The sequence below is a fragment of the Balaenoptera musculus genome, chromosome 1, assembly GCF_009873245.2.
Source record: "Balaenoptera musculus isolate JJ_BM4_2016_0621 chromosome 1, mBalMus1.pri.v3, whole genome shotgun sequence".
Lineage (NCBI taxonomy): Eukaryota > Metazoa > Chordata > Mammalia > Artiodactyla > Balaenopteridae > Balaenoptera > Balaenoptera musculus.
Genome location: NC_045785.1, coordinates 137,529,244 through 137,546,827, shown reverse-complemented (window position 1 = coordinate 137,546,827; position 17,584 = coordinate 137,529,244). Strand labels below are relative to the sequence as shown.

The 17,584-nt window shown below is 43.3% G+C and overlaps 1 protein-coding gene across 1 annotated transcript in view; it reads right to left on the bottom strand.

The window, feature by feature from the left end:
• Positions 1–17,584, bottom strand: part of LOC118880314 (regulator of G-protein signaling protein-like) — a 97,962-nt gene that overhangs the window by 59,098 nt on the left and 21,280 nt on the right. Inside the window, 5 exon segments of the mRNA XM_036823968.1 lie at positions 754–976; positions 1,428–1,490; positions 11,014–11,981; positions 13,054–13,215; positions 15,827–15,956. Coding sequence (XP_036679863.1) covers positions 754–976; positions 1,428–1,490; positions 11,014–11,981; positions 13,054–13,215; positions 15,827–15,956 — 1,546 coding nt within the window.

Here is a 17,584-nt window from a genome sequence, read left to right as displayed (position 1 = left end):
TGAGAAATATTGCAGTACTCTGACTGCCTCAGCATTGATAATTAAAGCTGTTTGTTCAATCTGAATAATAATGGCTACTCTTACTGTTGCCAAATGTTGTGCTAATGACTTTCATAGATGATCTTGGGTCATCTTCACAACAAGCCTATTATTCCCATCTTACAGATGAGAGAACTGGGGCTTCAAGAGAGGTTAGATACATTGCTCAGGTCCTCACAGCTGCTAGTAGAGCTAGGATGTAACCCAGATCTCTGGGACAGGAGAGCCTGTGCTCCTAACCACTTCTTTCCACTGCCTGGGTGACTGGTGTGTTATGTTGGGAGGAAGGTGGCCGTTAAAAATATATTCAAGGAAGTGTTTTGGACCTGATTCTGGGGGAGGTGTGCTGAGGTGGAACGTGCTTTTCAGATGCATGAAATGAAGTAGTCAGTGTAACTGTGGTGTTGCTTGGTGGGCAGGAGTCTGGCCAAACTTGAGAGCTCTGGCTCCCTTCAGATCCAGTGGGGGCCTCAGCAGTCAGTCAGTCTGGATTCAGATCCTGGCTCTGCCACTTCCTGTGTGATCTTGAGAATGTAATTTATCCTCTCTGTGCCTCAGTTACTCTGTACCTACTTCATACATTATTTTGAAGATCAAATGAGGTCATCTTTGCATTGCACAGTGCCGACACATAGTAAATACTCACTAAATGTTAAATACTAATATTTCCCAGTGGCTTACGTGTAAGATAAAAAATTATGGGACTGACCTTACCTGCCAGAAACACTGGAGTCATCCTTTCTAGCCGGAGAGACCCGCCTTGCTTCAAGTCCTCAGTAGCTATCTTTTGCCACTGCATAGATTCCATTCCTTCCATGTTAGCCAAACCCTGGCTTAACTCCAGAGATTCCTCAAATCTCTTATAAGGAAGAATGGTCGCTTCTTTGCTTATAGATTCTCTTTGATGCCACCTGGTTCTGGTGAGCCTGCTCTGAGTCTAAGAGAAGGGGATGGGGGCAGACAGCATTTGCTACAGGAACTAGACCAGAGGCAAGATTTTTACACCAGTCCTTCTGTGCCTCCCTGGCACATGGAGTCTGATTATTTTCAATTTGTTAAGAACTATTGCTCCTTACACACACACACACACACACACACACATGCACACATGCACACACACACACACAGCCATCCCTCTTCAAATCACACTCATCTTCTATAAGGGAGAAATGCTATATGAATGTGACTTCTTCAAAGTCAGCTTATGCACTTGAATCTTTTTCCTTGAGAGGATTATCTTTAGAACATCAGGGACCATGTCAACCCCCAGATGTCATAGGAAAAATCAAAATTTCATTTACTTTAACAAACAGCACTTTTAAAAGAGCAGTTACTGCCTTTTCTTTCCTCAACCTCATGATTCCTCCCCAACTCAAAGTCCCTCTTACTGTAAAAATGAGAAACCAGTAGTCCTCTTCATCCAGGAATTCAGCATACAAGGGGCTAAGCATCTGAAACCCAAACACAACATAAGCATTATGAGGAGATGCTTGCTGTATCTCTCCTGTTAGTATTCATGTGGGAGAAGAGTAGGCTGCAGATTCTGGATTCTCTAATTTGGAGATATAATGGAACAACAAACATTAGCCATGACCACCCAGGAGGTATTCCTTTGCCTCTATGAATATGTCAACTCCCACCACAGCCTCTCTGAATCTCAGAGAACAATAATCAATATTTACTTAAGAAGGGATATAACAAATCATTTACTGAAGGACAATTATTTGACATCTACATACTTCTTTGTTCCTTTGCAAAGTACTATCTCATGTGATTTTTAAAGTGATCCTGGAAACCAAGCATCTCCTTTTGGTATGTCTACTCTTAATATCTCCCACTTGAAGAACTTACCCACATGAATATTTCATTAGTTTAAAACAAACAAACAAACAACCAAAAAAATCCCCTACAAGTCAGTGCTTAGCTAAGTTTGTTTATCTGTACTCACTTTTATTCTTTTTTTTTTTTTTTTTTTAAATCTTCCTGGACCAGGGCTCGAACCCTTGTCCCCTGCATTGGCAGGTAGATTCTTTTTTGTCTGTAATTTATTTATTTTTTATTTATTTTATTTTATTTTTGGCTCCACTGGGTCTTTGTTTTTGCGCACGGGCTTTTCTCTAGTTGCGGCGAGTGGGGGCTACTCTTTGCTGTGGTGCATGGGCTTCTCATTGCAGTGGCTTCTCTTGTTGTGGAGCATGGGCTCTAGGTGCACGGGCTTCAGTAGTTGTGGCTCATGGGCTCTAGAGCACAGGCTCAGTAGTTGTGGCGCACAGGCTTTGTTTCTCTGTGGCATGTGGGATATTCCCCAACCTGGGCTCGAACCCGTGTCCCCTGCATTGGCAGGCAGATTCTTAACCACTGCACCACCAGGGAAGCCCTATTCATTTATTTATTTGACAAATATTTCCTGAGTGCCTCCCATGTGCCTGGCACTGTGCACATGACTGGAAATATACAGATCAATATGCTACAAGACTGATTCTCAAGGAGCTCACCTTCTAGCATGATGAACAGCAGTATGACTTATGCTATGATAGAGGTGAGAACAAAGTTCTTTGGGAACATAGTGGAGGAAAAATTATCTATGTTTTGAGTTCAGGAAATCCAGGAAAAATTCATAAAGCAAGGAGATTTAAGCCAGAATTTATGCCTTGCAGGATAAGTAGGAGCTCACCATGTGGACATGGAGTAAAGGGCATTCCAGGCAGTGGGAAGAACTTAAGAAAAGACACAGAGAAGGGATGTATGTATGTATGTAAGTATGAGAATGATGAGTACTCCGGCATGACTGAGGTGTAGCATTCCTGCAAAGAGCTCAGGGATGGGGCAGTGGCAAGGGATGAGGCAGGGGAGGTTGGTTGGTACCATACATGAGGGACTTGAATGCTTTGGTAAGTAGTCTGGACATTATTTTGCAGGCAATAAGTTGCCAATAATAATTTTAAAGGATTGTAAGATTGTCTCCACAAACTGCCCAAGTCATGCTGCTAAAAGTGAGTTTAAGAGTATGAGTTAGTAACTTTATCAGATCTCCTAGACTCCTGGGGGTAACCAAAGTGAAGTATATTCCTGAAAGAATTCAACTCAGTGATTGAATAATAGCAATATAAAATGTAATATAGTGTTATTGACTAATGGATAAGCTCTAAGTATCTACACTAAATATGAAAAATAGACTTGTGAAATGACTATCCTATTAATGTCTATTCTGTTTTCAAAGATTTATGAGTGGTGACGGCAGCATCATGGCATTATGAGACGCTCTCTTTACCTCTCTCCTTCAATTTACAACCAGTAAAACATCCATAATTCAACAAATATTTCTCTGCCCAACACGTCAGGATGCTGAAGGGTTCCACACATCTGTACATCTAAAGATGTACAGATCTTTAGAGCTGGGGGTGTGGGTGGACTGGCAGAGGCACCCACATCACCAGCTCTTACCCCATTTTCTCCCCTCCTTCCCAGTCGCTAAGCCCATGATCCAGGTTCTCCCAGACACAGTGGAGGTGCCCAACATCCCAGTGCCTCAGGGGGTGATGCCCATGACAGCAATGGCACTGGCAGCAGCAAGGCAGCAGCAACCTCAGAGTCACAAGCAGCAACCATGAGGGCACCAGTGACAACTCTAGCAGAAGTGGTGGAGGATGAAAAGTGCCAATTCTCAAATACAGCCAGAGGCTGCTCAGGTAAAAGAAGACAAAAACTTGTGCTATAGCACCACCTACTAAAAAACAAAAGAAAAGCCTCTAATTACTAACTTTTTGAATTGTTAGAATCAAGTTAAAAAGCTTTACCTAAAGAAGAAAGATGCTTGGTACTTCAAATGCACTGGCCAAGGAACAACTCACCAAGCAGGATGAAAAACACAATGACACGGTATCACAAAAAGAAAACGACAATTCTCCAGAAACCAAACTTAAAGTCATGAAATATTGCCATTTAACTGATAGAGAATTCAAAATAGCTGTCATGGAGAAACTCAGTGAGCTGCAACAAGACTTAGAAAGCAGTTCAATGAGTTCAGGAATAAAATTAATAAAGAGAAGGAATACTTTACCAAAGAGGTTGAAACTCTAAAAAAGAACCAATCAAAAATTCGGGACCTGAAGAACTCAGTAAATGAGGTGAAGAATACATTAGGAGGCACTGGAAATAGAGCCAACCAGATGGAAAAGAGAACTAGCAAGGTCGAAGACAGAAATCTAGAAATGATACAGGGAGAAGAGGAAAGAGAACTAAGATCTAGAAGGAGAAAAAGATGAAGGGGAAGCAGAAAAAGGAGAAAAGCAGGAGCAGAAGCAGAAGCAGAAGCAGAAGCAGAAGAAGAAGAAGAAGAAGAAGAAGAAGAAGAAGAAGAAGAAGAAGAAGAAGAAGAAGGAGGAGGAGGAGGAGGGGGAGAAGAGGAAGAGGAAGAAGGAGAAGGAGAAGGAGGAGGTGAAGGAGGAGGAGGAGAAGGAGAAGAAGAAGAAGAAAAAGAAGAAGAAGGGGAAGAAAAAGAAGAGGAGGAAGGAGAAGGAGAAGAGGAAGAAGAAAGTCTACAAGAATTATCTGATCCATTAGAAAGGGCAGCATAAGGATAATGGGTATCCCAGAAGGAGAAAAGCGGGAGAAGGGAGCAGAGAGTTTATTTAAAGAAATAATACAAACCTGGGAAAAGAGCTGGATATACAAGTCCATGAAATTAAGAGAACACCTAATTACCTCAACACAAAAAGACTTTCTCCAAGACACACTAGAGGGAAGAGATATGGGGATATATGTATATGTATAGCTGATTCACTTTGTAATAAAGCAGAAACTAACACATCATTGTAAAGCAATTTATACTCCAATAAAGATGTTAAAAAAACCAAAAATCATCCTCAATGCCAAAGAATTTTAAAGGCAGCCAGGGGAAAAATGGATGGTAACCTACAGAGGAACCCCCATCAGGTGACCAGCAGATTTCTCAGCAGAAAATCTATAGGCCAGGAGAGAGTGTAATGACATATTCAAAATATTGAAAGCTTAAAAACTGCCAGCCAAAAATACTCTATACAGCAGAGTTATCCTTCAGATATGAAGGAAAATAAGGGATTTCCCAGACAAACAAAAACTGATTTCATCACCACGAGAACTGCCTTACAAGAAATGTTGAAAGGAGCTCTTCTACCTGAAACGAAAAGATAAAAGTACAAAAAACTTTGTGTGAGGTGATAAATAGACAGAATCAGAAAATTGCAACTCTATATCATAATATGTTGTTAAACACAATTATAGCATAAAGGTCAAAGGGAAAAATCAGTAAAAATAACTATAGCTACTTCAGTTTGGTAATAAACTCAACATAAAAAGGGATCATTTGAGGCAACAAAAACATAAAAAGGGAAGAGGAAAAGGACAGAACCCTTATAAGCAAGATAGGATGCTATCAGCAGAAAAAAGACTATATCATCTATGAGACGTTTTATACAAACCTCATGGTGACCACAAAACATTATTTTAGAGCAGAGACATGAAACAAAAAAAAAAAAAAAAAAGAGAGAGAGAAAACTGAGGAAAACATCATAGAAAACCACCAAACTAAAAGGGCAGACAGAAAAACACAGAAAAAGAAACAATGGAGATACAGAGCAATAAGAAAAAAAAAGATAAAAGGCAGTACTAAGTCTTTAATTATCAATAATCACCCTAAATGTAAATGGATTGAATTCACTAATCAAAAGACCCAGAGTGGTTGAACAGATTAAAAAACAAGCCCCAACTATATGCTGCTTCCAGGAGACTCATCTTAGCTCTAAAGACAAACACAGGCTCAAAGTGAAGGGATGGAAGATGATACTCCAAGCAAATGGCAGCCAAAAGAAAGCAGATGTAGTTATACTCATATCAGACAAAATAGACGTCAAGCCAAAACGGGTAACAAGAGAAAAAGATGGACACTGTATAATGATAAAGGGGACAATTCACCAAGAGGACATAACAATGATTATATATGCACCTAAAATAAGAGCACTAAAATATATAAAGCAATCATTACCAGACACAAAGGGAGAAATTGAAAGCAACACAGTAACAGTAGGGGACTTTAATACCCCACTTACATCAGTAGATAAATCACCCAGACAGAAAGTCAACCAGGAAACAATGGCCTTAAATGAAACATTGAACAGATGGATTTGATCGATTTGTACAGAATATTCCATTCAAATGAGCAGAATACACATTCTTCTCAAGGGCATGTGGTACATTCTCAATCATAGACCATATGTTGAAACACAAAACAAGTCTATAAATTTAATAATATTGAAATCATAGCAAGCATCTTTTCCAACACAACGGTATAAAATTAGAAATCAACTACGAGAAGAAAGCTGGAAAAATCACAAATGTGTGCAGACTGAACAACATGCTACTGAACAACTATTGAGTCAATGAAGAAATCAAAGGAGAAATTTTAAAAACCTGAAGACAAGTGAAAATGAAAGTATGACATACCAAAATCTATAGGATGTAGCAAAAGTGGTACTAAGAGGGTAGTTTATAGTAATATAGGCTTACCTCAAGAAACAAGAAAAATCTCAAATAAACAATATAATTTTGTACATAAAGAAACTCGAAAAAGAAGAACAAACAGAACCCGAAGTCAGTTGAAGGAAGGAAATAAAATATTTATGATTCTATCTAACAACTAATGAATAAATGATCAAGTTGATTTCATAAAAAACAATGCTTAATAGAGCATTTTCCATTAGAAGAAATAATCAGACATGAAGCAAAATGATAGGAATAAATAATAAATCAAACAATATCTAAAAACCCCATGATTGCTTTTTAAAATTTGACGTATTTTTATTTTTCTATAACTCTTTTTTGTTAGAATGTATTAGAGTTTCCTTCAGAATTGAGTTTGTCCATCACTTGCTAAACCTTTTTGGCCTCTCCTCAGAAGAGTGTGTAAAGAGCTAGATAGTAAATATTTTAGTCTGTGTGGGCCACAGACCAAACGGTCTCTGTTGCAACGATTCAACTGTGTAGTTATAGCACATGACGACATGTAAACAAACGGGCACAGCTGTGTTGCAATAAAACTTTATTTATGGACACTAAAATTTGAATTTCATATAATACCCATGTGGCATGTTGCATTCTTCTTTTGATATTTTTCTACTATTTAAAAAATGTAAAACCACTGTTAGCTCACTGGCTATGCAAATACAGGAGGTAAGCTGATTTGTCTCCCGGACTGAAGTTTGCTGACTCTGCAGTAGACTGAGGGAATCTGGACGCTGGCTCCACACTTGTCAGGAAACAGCAGTGGGACCTTAGACCCTGCTCTATCATCTGTAAAAACAGAGGGGAGGCTGAGGGAAACTCGAGGTCGTCGTCCTATTCTAAGGTTCGATGGTTCTGATTAAGGGTTATAAGAGGATGAACATTTGTGTACTACTACTTGCCAAACACCATACACACAGTGTCTTTCTTTGAGGGAGCCATTATAATCCCCATTGTACTGATGAGGAGACAAGGATCAAAGGGGCCCAGCAGCCTTCTACCTAAGATCAAACGATGTGAAAGTGGAGAAACTAGAATTCAAATTCACTGCTGTCTGCTCTCCTCACTAAAACTCAGTGTCCTTCGTATCTTTAATCTTACTTTCCCTCTTTCAAAAAGAAACTTTTTTATTGTTGTAAAATATATATAGCATGAATTTGCCATTTTAACCATTTTTAAGTGTACAATTCAGTGGCATTAATTACATGCATCATTATGCAACCATCACCACGGTCTATTTCCAAAACTTTTTATCACTCCAAATGGAAACTCTGTACTAATTAGGCAACAACTCCCCATTTTCCTTCCTCCCAGCCCCTGGTAACTATGAATCTATTTTCCATTAGATTTTATTTAATTAAGGAAATTTTAGTTTAATTTCTTGTCATCCTACCTGGTCTCCTGCCAGTGTCTATGAAACTGCATACCCCAGACATCTTCAGCACCATCTCTCAATCTTCCCCTCTTTGGACAGAACCAAGAGCAGACTTTAAGGCTGATGTTCTGTCTTCCAGGTTCACACCCTTTTCTCTCTAGTTATTTACCTTTTACAGTATAGTATCCTCAACATAAGTATTAACTTATTGAATTCAAAAATATAATAACAAAATATGATTTTGTCCCAATTCTCATTTTACATCTGAGGACAAAGAGACATAGAGAAACTAAAGAATTTTGACTTCAAGTTTGTTCAAGACCACTTAGCCAAATGGTGACAGAGCCAGGACTTAAAACCCTTTTCCTCTATTCCACGTGGACTCTGTTTCCACATCAGTGAGTCAGAAGTCAGGATATAGACATATTAGCTGGCATGCTATCAGCATTCAACAAAAGCTGATTGTATAATTGGAGGATGGTTGAACAGATGGATGAAAATCAGAGTTCTCGCCGAGACAGGTGTCTCAGACCAGAAAAGATTGTGACAAAGCCCAAAGAAGGGCCATCTCCAACTAGGACTGATTGATTCAACAAATGTTTGTTGACATTTGCCTGTCTATTAGCCCTATTGAGAACTGAACACTGCACTGCCAGTAGTTTTCTAGATGCTGTGGAGACAGTACTGACGAATCAGACAAAAACTTCTGCCCTCATAGGGAGAAGGAAAATAAGCAAATTAAGTTAAATATATATGTATTTATATATACATATATATAACACAATATATATAACATACATAACATATATATAGTGTATTTATTTGAAATATAGTACAAGTATATTATATGTGTATGTGATAGATGTACATTGTATACACAAATGCATACATGTGCATTGTAAGGATTCTACGTGTATTATACATGCATGCACACAAAGTGTGTGTATCTATGTATGTATGTAAGGAAGGATGGATGCATTGATCCAGATCGTGATAAGTGCTAAGGAGAAAAGTAAAATGCAGACGGGGTTGAAGTTTTATATAACGTGGGCAGGGAAGGCCTCACTGAGATGACTTGAGTAAAGACCTGAGGGAGTGGGGGACTCAGCCGTGCAGGCATCTGCACGTTACATACAGCAGGAGCAGCACAACCGAGCTAGGGGTGTGTCTGGCTTGGCCAATGTGATGAGCACGGAGGCAGAGGAAGATGAAGCCAGAGAGGAGAGGCAGAGGACAGATAGTGTAGACCTTGTTGGTTTTAGCAAAGGCTTTGGCTTTTACTGGAGACAGCCATCTCTTTTCAAGGTGCTCACTGACTTTCTTTTACTTACTTTCAGTTAAATTACATAGTTTATGTTTTAGCAGAATCACTGCAGTCACTCTGGGAAGAAACCTGCTGAGGGCCAAAAGCAGACCCAGAGGCATCAGATAGGAGGCCACTGTAGTGATCCAGGCGAGTTTGGACAGGGCTTGGATGAGAGTGGTTGTAACGGGTGAGGGGAGGAATACCAGACTCTGGATACATTTTTAAGGTTGAACCAACTGGATTCACTGGTAGACTAGACGTGAGTGTGAGACAAAGAGGAGAGTCATAGATGATATCAAGATCTTTAATCTTAGAAACGGTGATAGTCCAGCATTATCGATAACACAAATACCTTCAATATCTTTGCTGAAGACCAAAGGCCTAGAGAGGGAGCTTTACTGTGTGGATTTGCTGTTCCAGGAAGCAAAGCCTATCTAAGCCTTTAGCCCCAAATGCCTCTACAAAGGGTGGGGAAGGGAGGGGAGGGAGGACGGCTCTGGAGCTTCTACTACTCAAGAACTGTGCAAACAGCTTTGGCTGTGGACCCACTGGACTGATCTCATCCCTACACATCCCAGATGTGCAACCCTGGATAATTGAAGTGCATTAGAAATTGTGCTGGACGTAGAGCCAAGGACTCCTGGATTCTGACCCTGATTCCTCTGCTATCCTGCTGCGTGCCTTTGGGCTAATCCACACACCCTCTCTAAGTCTCATTTTCCTCAGTTGTACAATAGTGGCAATAATACTACCCTGTCTGTTGCTTGGAGGTGCTAAGAAGCCCAAAGGAGGTAATGAGTGTGCTTATCAGGTAAATATGTTATAATGTGCCAAATAGCTTTTTGTTTATAGCCATTGCCCTCCAGATCCACTCTCTACCCTTCTTCACCCTGCTTGTGCCTGGGGAAATTAACCTGTATGGACACATCAACACACTCCCTTGACCTCTCATTGGATATATCCGGAGCTGGTAGGAAAAGGGAAACAAAAGGTGGAGAGTGAGCTTGGACTACCTATTCCCCCCGATCCTTCCAGACGTCCCTCTACTGACAATCACAGCTCCTGCCAAGTGCTCTACTCTCCACAGCTCTTTATCTCCTGGTTCTGGTAACTGCTCCCTCTCTTCCACTCTTCAGACCTAAGAGTGGTGAAGGTGGCCCACCCTTACTGGCCCTGGGGTATTGCACGGGGTATCCACTGTGGTTTCCCTACCCTCCTTTGTAAGTAGTGCCTTTTTATTAAGCTCTCATCTGTTACCCAATTTGGCTCCACCATTTGTTATCTGCCAATATCTTGACTTACAATCATCAAACTATTACTTCCTGTGAGTCACCAGGATAGTCCCGTGCTTTTATCTAATGTTTGGGGATAAGAATAAACCCTCCCACTTGGCCATTTCCGTGATGGCTAGTCTAGGAAAGGGAGACCCTGTATTTCAGTACATGAGGTTTAGAAAAGAGTTCTTAAAACTTCCCTCAATAGAACAGTTCGAGGTTCACAGTTTTGGGAGACTCTGTATAAGGGGGAAATGAAGACTACTCCTCCGCCTTCATCCTACTTTGGAGTTTTAGCTGCTTCTTGGGAATTTATATAACTTGTTCCTAAGAGATCAACCAACCAGCTCTTCAATATGTAAAGGGTTGTGTGGGTTCTTATATCATTAAGTTAGCCAGGATAGAGGACCAGATAGGATTTTTGGTCAGTCAGAAGACCTAATCTTCCAGATACCAACCCATTTCTGTGAGGTATGGCCTACCTTGCAGATCTCCTTCTGGGCTCTGGGAATCCAGGGGTTCACATCCCCAGACGGCAGCAGCTCCTTCAGGCCTTTGATGGTTTGGGATTTTAGTGGTAGGCGTAGACAAATCTGTTCATTCAGGTAGAGCTCACAGATCCGGTTGCCCAGCATGTGCCGAAAGATGGCTTTCCCAGTCTTCCTGTTACTCATCAGGACACTGAGGAAATGGTGCAGGTCCTGCCAGAGGTCCAGGAGTTGGACCTCCACTTTCAAATTTTGCTTCTTCAGATGGTCCCGGAAGGGACTCCCTGCACAGGCATCAGCACACAAGGCCCAGTGGGTGTACCCCAAGGAGAGGTTTTGCTTCACGGCCTTCTTGATTGTCATGTGGGGGGAGTAATTGATAATGGGGGTGACAGTCCTCAGGTGGGTAGAGAATGATGTCTCAATAAGGCCCTCCATGTGGAGGTGGCTCTTGGCTTTGTTCTTCACGTTGGACTTCTTGGCACAGAGAATATCCTTTTCGTGAGAACTGATGATTCTCTCCTTTGAAGAGGTCTCTTTCGGGGAAGGCGTTTGTATAACCAACTTGCCTTGAGGAAACAGCTCCTGGGGGAGCAAAGTGTTGGTATCTGGATTGGTATCCACTTCCAGAGACCAAGAGCCATGGTCTATCAAGTGCCACATCTTCCTCTTGGCCCTCCTGCTCGAGTACCGCTTCTGGGGGTGATGGCCCTTCTTGATGCTCATACTCAGAGGGAGCCCTCCTACGTGGGTATAGCAGATACTGTACAGGCGAGTCTCGTATTCTTGCATTAGAGCCTGGCAGGATTCCTCCTTGGCCATGATCGTCTTAGCGTGGGTGTAAAAGTTAGGGAGCCAATAGCTCTGGAGTTTGAACAGAGCCACTTTTTGCATGTGGCTCAGGGTTTCCCTCCTGGTGGTTGACTGGTTGGGATGCCAGAGAGAAAAGTTCAGAAGGGCCTCTGGAAAGAAAGATACAGGATGAAAATGATGTGGGATGGTGAAGTTTTTGAATTTTTCCAAATGTTTTTGTGTATAGCCTTTCATTCATTCCTCACGCAATCCTGGGGTGTAGACAGGTCAGATATATAGTGAACACATTTTTAGGGTTTGTTCAGCACACAGTGACCCCTTACTCTGATTACCTTCCTTCTTCCCCAGAGAAATAACCATTTTGTGGGATTCCTCAAGTTACTTTTTAGACTACTGAAAGTTATTGTAAAGAAAAGCAAGAGGTACACGAAAACATGTTCAAGAACAGGAAACATGTACCTCTGAATGGGATTTCTCAAAGTTAGATCTGACTGAAGGAAAGAGTTTGGACTGGACAAATTGAAAAAATCCCAACTAGCCCTGGTTTTAATGTCATCAGTTCTCAATTATCTATTTGAATAAAGAGGAGTGTGACTAAGCCCAAACAGTGAATCTTCTGGAACACGTTTGTATTTGGGTTAGGAATGCCTTCTCACTTAATAAATGAATACATTGGAATGAATCTGATGTTCTAGAGAAGGGGTTGGCAAATGTTTTTCTGTAAAGAGCCAGATAGTAAATATTTTAGGCTTTGTGAGCCATATATAGTCTCTGTTGCACCGTCTTCTTTTTTAAGCCTTTGAAAATACAAATACACTCTTAGCTCATAGGCCACATGTACTGCATTTGGCCTGTGGACTGTAGTTTGTTCTCAAGAATCCCAATTGAAAAATAAAACAAAACAACAACAACAAAACAAAACAAAACATGCCATGCAGGCTTAGAAGTGCAGGAGCTGTTCAATTACCCTGTCCCAATTCCCCTTCATTCTTGCCAGCCATTCTTCACTGACAAGTACTATCTCAGGAACAGGCACATACCAGCTTCAGACAACTGGTCTCTCTCAAGCCCTTCCCTGTTTAGGGTTGGGGTTCCCACTGATATCCCTGATGGAGAGGGTAGCAGTCTGCAAGGCAAGAGACTGAGGACTATCAGACACTGGATTGATTTTTTCTTATATCTCCCAGGGATTTCACTTCAGATATACTTTATAATTCTTACTGATGTTCATGTTGCAGAGTGTCACCACCCGCGAGCTTTCCTGCAGATGGGTGGCCTTCAGCATGAAGAGGAGGGACAGGTAGTGGTCTCTCACTTCCAGGTCCATCTCATTTATGCTCAGAATCTTCTCAGCAAGAATCCAGAAATCCACCAGCTCTTCACCTACGGGTCGGACAGGATAGGATAGGCACCGAGCTGCACCCCAATCTTGCCCCTCAGTGGCTGCATCTGCATGTGACCTCTGATCCCCCGACCCCCACCCACCAGCTTGCTCTAGTGCCTCCAACATCACCTTCAGCCACTCCTTTGGCTTAAGGCATCATCTCCAGAAACGTCCTAATGCAGGAACTGATGGGAGGCACGGAAATAAGGGACTTAACGGATAGGAGTCTTTCATGAGTTTTTTTTGGTTGTTAGAAAAACTGTCAGTTTAGGGAAAACCACGAGACTCTGGGAATAAATCATTAGACATTTAGGTTTTGTCCAAAAAATAAAGATCGGGGGTAAAAGAACATTTCCTAGATCATGGCCCAGAGCAGCCTGCAGAAGGACACTGGAGCCAAAAGGTGCCAAAGACTACATTCCCTGCTTCACAACTTTGCCAGGCTGAAGTCTGAGTGACAAACTGTAAGACAGTCGGTCTAGTTCTTCCCTGCCTGATCCCTGGAGATCCAGAATTTCACCTTTAAACTAGGATTTGTTCCTCCCTGAAATTTAATGATGCTGAACTGGAATGTCAGCCAGTGCTCACTGCCAGCCTCCTAGACTCACCAACTACTGGACCCAATAGAACAGAAAGCAGGACACCCCAACCTTTTGCTACAGGGATTTACTTATGGACTTGTTCCTTCTCTGTCTCCCCACTGTCATGGCAGCTTTGGGAAGCAGGGACTTTATGGCTCTTGTTCACCTTTCTATCCCCACCTGCAAGCACAGTGGCTGCCGTACAGTGGTGCTCAGTAAACATTGTTAAATGAATGAATGAATGAAAGGGACTCTGATTGCTTTTGCCCTAACCTGCACGATGGACCCCAGTTTTCAAAGACTTTTACCCAAACTGCATTATAATATATTTTTTGTATTCACCACAGACATACAGAACTGTTAGTAGTGCTCCGGAGGATCCTGGAAGCTGTTAAAAACTTGCAAAGGCCCCAGGAACAACCCCAAGAACCCACCTGCACTACCCTTGAGGTAGGTACAGAAGCGCCACATCCCTCTGACCCCGCCAAGGCATTTCTGGAGTAGCCACTGGTCTGCCTTTTTCCATCTCATCATCTTGGCTGTCAGGAAAAGTCCATGGTGAGAAACTGAGAATGAGCTCTTCCCCCGGTCCCTCTCTCAGCCTTGCACATGGCCAGACCCCCATTAGCTCAGTGTGAGTGAGGAAAAATGGTGACTGGTGAGATGAGTTGGGCCCTGATTATGTGGTGCTTTTGAAGCTAGGCACCAGACCCTCTAGTGACATTCATCAATGACATGGGATGGACACAGAAGTATGTGTACAATTCACAGATCAAAGTTACCCTCCAACGAAGGCCCCTTGCCTTCTATGGACCCCACCTGACAGCGATGTTCCCAATACATATCAATATATTGAAGGAGGAAGGTGAGTATAATGGGCGATTTGTTACAACATTTTACTCAGTGAGATCTCCCAAATCTTAACGTTCCCTGGTTTCCTTTTTCCTTTGGCTACTTGAGCTGAGAATCAAGTTGTCAAATCAACCCTAGATGGAAATCTTATTCATTCATTCTTTCAACAAATATTTATTATATGCCTACTAAGTGCCGAGTACCATTCTAGGTGTTCGGGATACATCCACAAACAGAACAAAAATCCCCGCCCTCAAGGAGCTTATACTCTAGCAGAGGAGACAGACAATAAACAATAAGTATAGTAAATACATTCTCTAGTGAGAAAGAAAGTTATAAGCATTACAGGAAAAAATGAAACAGGAAAGGAGGATGTAGGGAGAGCTAGGGCAGGGGTTGGATGAGTGGGCTTTGGGCTGTCAGGGTAGCCTTCAATGAGGAGGTGAGAACTGCCCAGAGACTTGAGGTGAAGGGAGGTGCATGTGAATACTGGAGGAGGAGCGTTCCAGGCAGAGTGAACAGCCAGTGCAAAGCCTTGAAATGGGAATGTGTCCCTATGTCTGAGGAACTGCAGGGAGGCCAATCTGGCTGGAATGGAGTGAGCAAGAGAGAAGCAGGAGATGAGGTCGGAAAGGTAATGGAGCCAGATCTCCAGGACCTGGGAAGGCATTTTAGGGGCGCTGGATGTCACACTGAGATGGGAGCCATTGGTGGTGGTGGTGGGGAGGGTCAGCGAGCAGAGGAGTGACATGAACTAACGGAAGTTTTAAAAAGCTCACCCTGGCTGCTGGGAGCAGGCGAACAAGAGCAGCAGTGAGGAGACTGATTCAGAGATGATTTCAATAGCCAGGTGAGAAATGATGGTGGCTTAGGCCAGGCGAGAACAATGAAGGTGGTGCTACCTTTGATTCTGAACATATTGTAAGGAATTTGGCCGTCATTAACTCTCTCATTTCTGGCTGCAGTGAGACAAACAGCCCAGCCCATCAGACTCCTGCTTGTTGCTCTTGGTTCCGATTTTTCAGCCTAAGATTTCGCCACAACACAGCCTGAGCCAACCGTACATCTAAGGCTATGAAGGCAGCCCGTATTTGTACCTTACTGTAGGACTGACAGGCACAGGATGCTGTGTAACCTAGCTGCCCAGGTTTCTCCCCACACACACCCGCGTGCTTACCTCCTTCTGGGGACTTAACGAAACTGAGGAACTCCTGACAGAGAATGTAATGGAAACACAAGTCGGTTTTACAGAAGAAAGGTAACCGGTATTTTTCCAACCAGGTCAATAATCCTTTGTACTTTGCAACCTAGAGTCCAAACAAATAAGGAACAGAAAAGAGAAATGGAGCTGAATTGTTAAGAAATGCAGCTTAGCAAGGGGCAATAAATAACCTCATGTTTGTAGTATTTGGCCCAGAGGAGAGGTGTGTTGATGAAAAATAGTATCTAAGGGAGGCGGAGACTGGGGTTGAGGTTCACAAAGGGCTGATTGGTAGGAAAGGAAAGGCTTGTTTTTTCATCAGAAAAATCTCTCTCATTCCTGGGTGAGGTTGTTTAAGAAAAGATCAAAGTAAAAAAGAAAAATCTAAGTTTTGCTTGAGAGAAGAGAAGCAAGAGAGATTTTGGTCTGTTGTGTCAAGTAATAACTCTACTCAACTTGCTTCTTTGTAAGCACACTTACAATTTCTCACAAGCTCCCAACCCATATCACCTACACAACGTGTACAAAAACACACAAACACTAACGCATAACATCATTTAGAATATGGGACTGATCCCTGAAGGATGTAACTACCAGAGAAAGGAAAAGAAAATAAAATTTTAAGTCTTGGGGTTCTCCTAAGAAAACTAAATATAAGAATCGAGTGGGGGGGAGGAGAGAAGATGGCGGAAGAATAAGACGCGGAGATCACCTTCCTTCCCACAGATACAGTAGAAATACATCTACACGTGGAACTGCTCCTACAGAACACCCACTGAACGCTGGCAGAAGACATCAGACCTCCAAAAAGGCAAGAAACTCCCCCCATACTTGGGTAGGGCAAAAGAATAAAGAAATAACAGAGACAAAAGAATAGGGACGGCACCTGCACCAGTGGGAGGGAGCTGTGAAGGAGGAAAGATTTCCACGCACTAGGAGCCCCTTCGCGGGCGGAGACTGCGGGTGGCAGAGGGGGGAAGCTTCGGAGCCACGGAGGAGAGCGCAGCCACAGGGGTGCGGAGGGCAAAGCGGAGAGGTTCCCGCATGGAGGATCGGTGCTGACCAGCACTCACCAGCCCGAGAGGCTTGTCTGCTCACCCGACGGGGCGGGCGGGGCTGGGAGCTGAGGCTCGGCTTCGGTCGGATCGCAGGGAGAGGACTGGGGTTGGCGGCGTGAACACAGCCTGAAGGGGTTGGCGCACCACAGCTGGCTGGGAGGGAGACCGGGAAAAAGTCTGCAGCTGCCGAAGAGGCAAGAGACTTTGTCTTGCCTCTTTGTTTCGCGGCGCGCAAGGAGAGGGTATTCAGAGCGCCGCCTAAACAAACTCCAGAGACTGGCGCGAGCCGCAGCTATCAGCGCGGACCCCAGAGACGGGCGTGAGACGCTGGGGCTGCTGCTGCCGCCTCCAAAAAGCCTGTGTGCGAGCACAGGTCACTCTCCACACCGCCCCTCCCGGGAGCCTGTGCAGCCCGCCACTGCCAGGGTACTGTGATCCGGGGACAACTTCCCCGGGAGAACGCACGGTGCGCCTCAGGCTGGTGCAACGTCACGCCGGCCTCTGCCGCCGCAGGCTCGCCCCACCGCCTCTGTACCCCTCCCTCCCCGCGGCCTGGGTGAGCCAGAGCCCCCGAAGCAGCTGCTCCTTTAACCCCGTCCTGTCTGGGTGGGGAATAGACGCCCTCAGGCGACCTACACGCAGAGGCGGGTCCAAATCCAAAGCTGAACCCCAGGAG